The following is a 5,472-nucleotide window of genomic DNA, read 5'->3' as shown; positions in this document are numbered from 1 at the left end:
CGTTGTACTTTACGTTTAGTTTGGTTAGTACGTATTTCTATAGTATAACTAACCTAACTAACTACGTCTGTATATATAAACTAATAATACTCTCTCTCTCTCTCTCTCTCTCTCTCTCTCTCTCTCTCTCTCTCTTCCTGTTTCTCCCTCCCTTCCTCTCTCTCTTCTCTCTTTTTCTCACGACACGACGCGTAACGCGTTCCTCATTGGAAATGAGATCTAACGATATCTTTCATATCTTTCATTTTTTTTCTAGTTTAACTATTTCCCAATTTGTTACCGCAGTATTGATAAAAGATCAGTCATTATAAACTATTAATTTTACAATCCAAGTAACAAAAATATGTTTTAAAAATATTTGAAAAAAGTTTTTAAGAACATTTAAAATAATGAGATAATTCCCTCTTTTCTCATTAAAAGAACGTTTATTTAAATGTTAAAAGTAATGATTTTTAAACGTTATAAAAATGTTTTAAAAAGATTTGAAGAAATCTATAAAACATTTTTATGATGTTTAATAAATTCTTTTTAACATTTAAATAAACGTTATTTTAATGTAAAAAGAAGGAACTTCCATTATTTTTAACGTTTTTAAAAACGTTTTTAGAAATAATTTTTTAATGTTAAAATTATTTGAATTGGAAAAAAAAAACAATGTAGAATCTTTTTTATTTTTTTTTTATCAACAGTGCTTATACCCAGACAATTAATTTTATCAATTAATTCTAATTTTCAATTATATTTCAACTTTTCACTTATCAAGTTTTGAACTTAGAACCTCGCCCCAATCAGCAAAAAATGTTTTTTAAATATTTTTTAAACGTTTATTTCTCATTAATTTTATTCAATTTTTTTCAAAATTCATTAATTTTACGTTTACTTAATGTTTATTAAACATTATTTTACATTATAATTTTTTATTTGAAATAAATGATTAAAAAAATATTAAACGTTTATTTAATGTTTATTTTGAATTTATTTTTTATTTGATATAATGATTTGAAAAAATATTTTTTAAACGTTTATTAAATGTTTATTTAAACTTAATTATTCATTTGAAATAATAGTTTAAAAAAAATTTAATGTTTATTTTGAATTTATTTTTTATTTGAAATAATGATTTGAAAAAACATTCTTTAAACATTTATTTAACGTTTATTAAATGTTTATTTTACATTAATTATTCATTTGAAATAAAGGTTTAAAGATATATTTTTTAAATGTTTGTTTAATGTTTATAAAATGTTTATTTTACATTATTTACTTATTTAAAATGTGATAAAAAAACTTATTTCACATTTAGAATACGAAATTTATTTCACGTTCATTTACATTATTTGTTTGAAATATCAATGAAAAATATAAGAAAGCCTATCAGAGCCTATATCAGCTGTTTGGATATACAGAATTTCAATTTGAATCCTTATCAATATTAAATATAAATCGAAATTACATACATAAGTAACGCAAATTCCAAGTTGATGATTTCCGACAATTTAGTTCGTTCTTTATCCAAATGTCAAATTAGCTATGTAATGAATAGCCTAATGGTTATCAAAAATATTAACTTATACAATAATAATATAAAAACTTACATAAAATAAAATCGAAGTCATATACCATACTATCTAATAGGTAGTGATTCTATTAGAATCAATGGCTCTTGACATTAAAAAATAATTATCATTTCGTCAGCCAGGGACTCACACGTGATTTCGGATGGCGGACAAGGAAGCCACTTTCCTGTTTGGGTGGTCGGAATCGGAAAATAGCAGGCGTTCTGGTCGCGTAATTCATGAGGGGTTATAGATTATCTCGTAAATTATGTTTTACGACGTTGCGTGAGATAAGTTTTTTATTGCTTGAGATATACATTGTTTGTTGTGGTTAATGCTACTTTTACGATGATTGTAATTATTTTTATTTCGCGATTATTTTTATTTCGCTTCGTACGCATGTTACTCTTATCCACGTTCTTTCTTGTTGTCGATGTTTTTCATTGTTGCGAATGGTACAGGTAGTATTTGTCTTTTTAATGCGTTTTCTGTTGCTATGCCGTAGTGGTCCGGTTTCACGTGGAAGGTCACGTCCAGTTCCGTGCTGATTCTCGTTTCGTAGTGCCATTTCATTTCTCCCGTTTCGTCCGTTACCTTTGGCGCGTGTAACATCTTGATTGGATACGTCATACAGTTCACGTGACCTCGACACGTGGTCCTCGTCGTCCTCGCTTTCGTTGTTGTGTTATCGTTATTTCCATGGTTCCTCTACATCTCGTTTTCGTCGTTGCGCTGGTGTTGGTGGGTCCCGTTGATCCTGATATCATTTGTACTATCATTTCACTGTTGTTGCTTCCCTGTCTCGATTTCCATAGTTCTATTCTTGTTATTGCATAATGATAATTGTGTTTTGGTTTTGGAAAAGTTATTTCTATCGTTTTCGCTTGTCTTTGTGATATCTCTTCTCTCACACACGTCTTGATCCTCTCCCCAGTGTCCGTTTTCGTATCTCATTTCGTTGAATTTTTTTCTTCCACTGTTGTCGTTGTTTCCGTACGCGTAATTGTTTCTGTCTCCCGTCGATACAAATAGGTTTTGCGTCTCGAAATCGTACGTGAAGTACGACGTTTGTCCTTGTTGCAGTAGACGTTGTCGCAGTACCGCGAATATCTCTATTGTTCGTCCTCTGTGGTAGTCTATCGCCCACGAGGTTTCTCCCAATTGTTGAATATTCGTCTGTTTTCCGAGTTTGTTTCGGTTAACCACCAGTGCATCATTTGGTACGCTAGTACTATGGGATTGTCCGTTTGTACGAAATTTAACGATGTGTACTCTTGTCGTTTCAACGTGAATTGTATCGTTCTGTTCGCCGCGTCGAGTATGTTTCTTATCATCATGGGCGTTATCCGTCTATCGTATCCCTTCCTGCTTTCTCCTGATTTTCTTTCCACTCCCGAGTTAAATCCGTCTTCGTCTTCTCCGTCGTCGGTGAATTTCGCTCTCTTTGTTGCGTGTCCCATCTCTTTGTATATGTGGTGCATTATTTCCAAGTCGATCGTCGTTTTTTCGCTCGTTTTCAATCTTTCCGGATTCTCTTGGTATTTCTCTCTTAATTTTTCTCTTGCTCTTTCTATTTTGTCCCGTTCTATGAGATAGATCGTCGTGAAGTCGTATGGTGTGACATATGTCGGTGCTCTTTTTATTTTGTCTATCGCTCCCGCTATTTGCGTGTACTCTTCCTCGTGGTCGATCGTGCATTGAAATTTTATTATTTTTATTCTTTGATTTATTTGTTCCGTTTCTTCGTTGTCTACGTTTGCCGTTATTGGCGTCGCTGTCGTTATATACACGGGTTATCTTTCTGTCGCTTCTTTGTCTCTTTTTGTTCTTGTTTTCGTTATTTTGGATACGTGGAAACTACTCCTGGAGGGAGTAGTCGTCGGTGTGATTATCGATTCTTTGAAGATTACGCGGCGAACGGTAATTGGTCTAGGTGAAATTCATTGTTGTCCCTCTCTCTCGGTTGTCTTCTGGTTTCAGTGATCTCACCGTACAATCGATTATCATTGATTTTCCGGCGTTCATTGGTCCCTCTAGTACCATTCCGTTTATCTTTACGAGGTCCATATTTTTTATCGATATCAACCAGGCGTAGAATTCTACGATGTCGAGTTTATTTTTTTCGAATATTTCGTATATCCATTTGATCACCTGTTCTCTGTTGCGTAATATTTTTGCGTATTTGTCCGTTAAATCTCTGTATGTTATCTCTTCGTACGATACGTATTTGTACATACTTGTATTGTTGTTTCTTTTGTTTCGTATTATTTTGTGTGCGTACGTGTCTGTTTGCAATCCGAATTCTTTTAATAATTGTTCTTTCGTTTGAAAATCTATTTTTAATTCCTAGTCCGCGTAGGTCGTTATTTTGTATTTTTTTATCAAATGCGTTATCGCTTCTACGACGTTCTTTCTCTTATCGCTGCCCAGTCTGGCTGCCGTTGCTCTCTCTTCTCGTCTATGTTCGATGTATTGCACACATTCGTTCGTTTCGTGTGTGTCGTTTGTCGTTCCGTTTTTTCTTCTTTCTTTTTTTTTCTTCAACGTGATTTTTCTCGTTATTTCATCGATTATTTTTAATTCTGGTCCGATTTTAGCTCCAGTGTAATGGAACGTTTCGACGCCGTACCTGATGCAATATAGAATAAAGTTCCGTAGATATTTAATTCGTTGACAGGAGATAGCGATTTCCGCAGTTTCTGCAGTTATCGCACGCATGTGCTTAGCGATTCTTCCTCTCTGTTGACGTTGTTTTCTTGCGTTGCTCCGAATATGATGAGCCAGTGGTCTTCGCGATCGAATATTCGTGTCTCCTACCTGTCACAAAGTTTCTTCGTCTCTCTTCAGTAGTCGTTCCCTTTCCACTCTGTCTTGGTGTTCCTCTCTCTTTCTCTTTCTTCTCGCTTGTACGATCCTCCATGCTTTGCTTCCTCCTGGTTTTGCAACGATCGTCGTCGTCGCTCTCGCTACTCTCGCGTGTTCGTTTGTTTCCATCAGTGGTTGCGCTCTCTCCTCTCGTCCTTCTGCTAATCGTCCTATTGTTATGTATACTCGATTTTTTTCCATCCTATTTTTATCGGATTTGTTATTTTTTCTTCTAATTGTTGTCTCGATTGCATTATCACTTCTATTACTTCTTCCGTTGTCGTTGTACGTATATTCATCGGTGGATGAGGATATGTTTCCGCTGTCTCTATCCATGTCCATGTTGGTTCCCAATTTTCTTCTAAAATCCCTAATATACCGTTCAATAGATCTTTTCGAATTTTTTGAGAACTGATATTCGTTAAGACGACGTAAGTAGTTTGCCCATTCCCATCCCCCAGAAGTTGGAAAGTGGAATCCAGTAGCCACAGCGGTTCCGGGGCGTAATTGTAATTGTGTACCCGATGACATATACTCTTTATCGAAGCTATTTGTTCCGCGTCCACGTGCCTCTCTCCCGGTAAACGCGACAGTTGAATCGTGTAGCGTCTCGGCGCAATCGAGATCGACGTACCTTTCTGATTCGTTATTTGTGGCCAGTCCTCTCTTTGTTCCACCTATTCCCATAGACCAGGTGTGTTCTGTGCGTTTTCCCCTACCAGTCGTCTCTGTGTTGCCATGGTCACGTTGTACGTGTACTCGCATTGGTGGTCCTCTCTCCAGCAGACTCCGCACTCGCAGCTCGCTTCTTCGTGGTCGCAGCTCGAATGAACCATGCATCTCATTTTCGCCTCTCTATATTCTCGTCTATTGCCTTTCCCTATTTCTATGATTATCCTCTCTTTTATTTTATTTCGGATGATAGATTTCGGAAATTAACAGATATTATTTGACCTTGAGTTATTTTAGTCATAAATTATCTTGTTTTATTATCACCTTTGATCTTTTCTGAATCATTGTGAGTTGTAGTTATTTTGGAAGTATTAGATTG

At 35.3% G+C, this 5,472-nt stretch overlaps 1 protein-coding gene across 1 annotated transcript; it reads right to left on the bottom strand.

The window, feature by feature from the left end:
* Window positions 1–2,336: 2,336 nt before the first annotated feature.
* LOC105627844 lies at window positions 2,337–5,266 on the bottom strand. Its single transcript, XM_012209122.1, is given in 6 exon segments — window positions 2,337–2,787; window positions 2,829–3,330; window positions 3,551–4,303; window positions 4,306–4,369; window positions 4,467–5,167; window positions 5,170–5,266. Coding segments are annotated over 6 exon segments (2,568 nt in total).
* Window positions 5,267–5,472: the final 206 nt, after the last annotated feature.

Source organism: Atta cephalotes (genome assembly GCF_000143395.1).
Source record: "Atta cephalotes unplaced genomic scaffold scaffold00010, whole genome shotgun sequence".
In the NCBI taxonomy this organism is placed as follows: Eukaryota; Metazoa; Arthropoda; class Insecta; order Hymenoptera; family Formicidae; genus Atta; species Atta cephalotes.
The sequence above is the reverse complement of the archived record's forward strand: the minus strand, read 5'-3'. Positions and strand labels throughout refer to the sequence as shown.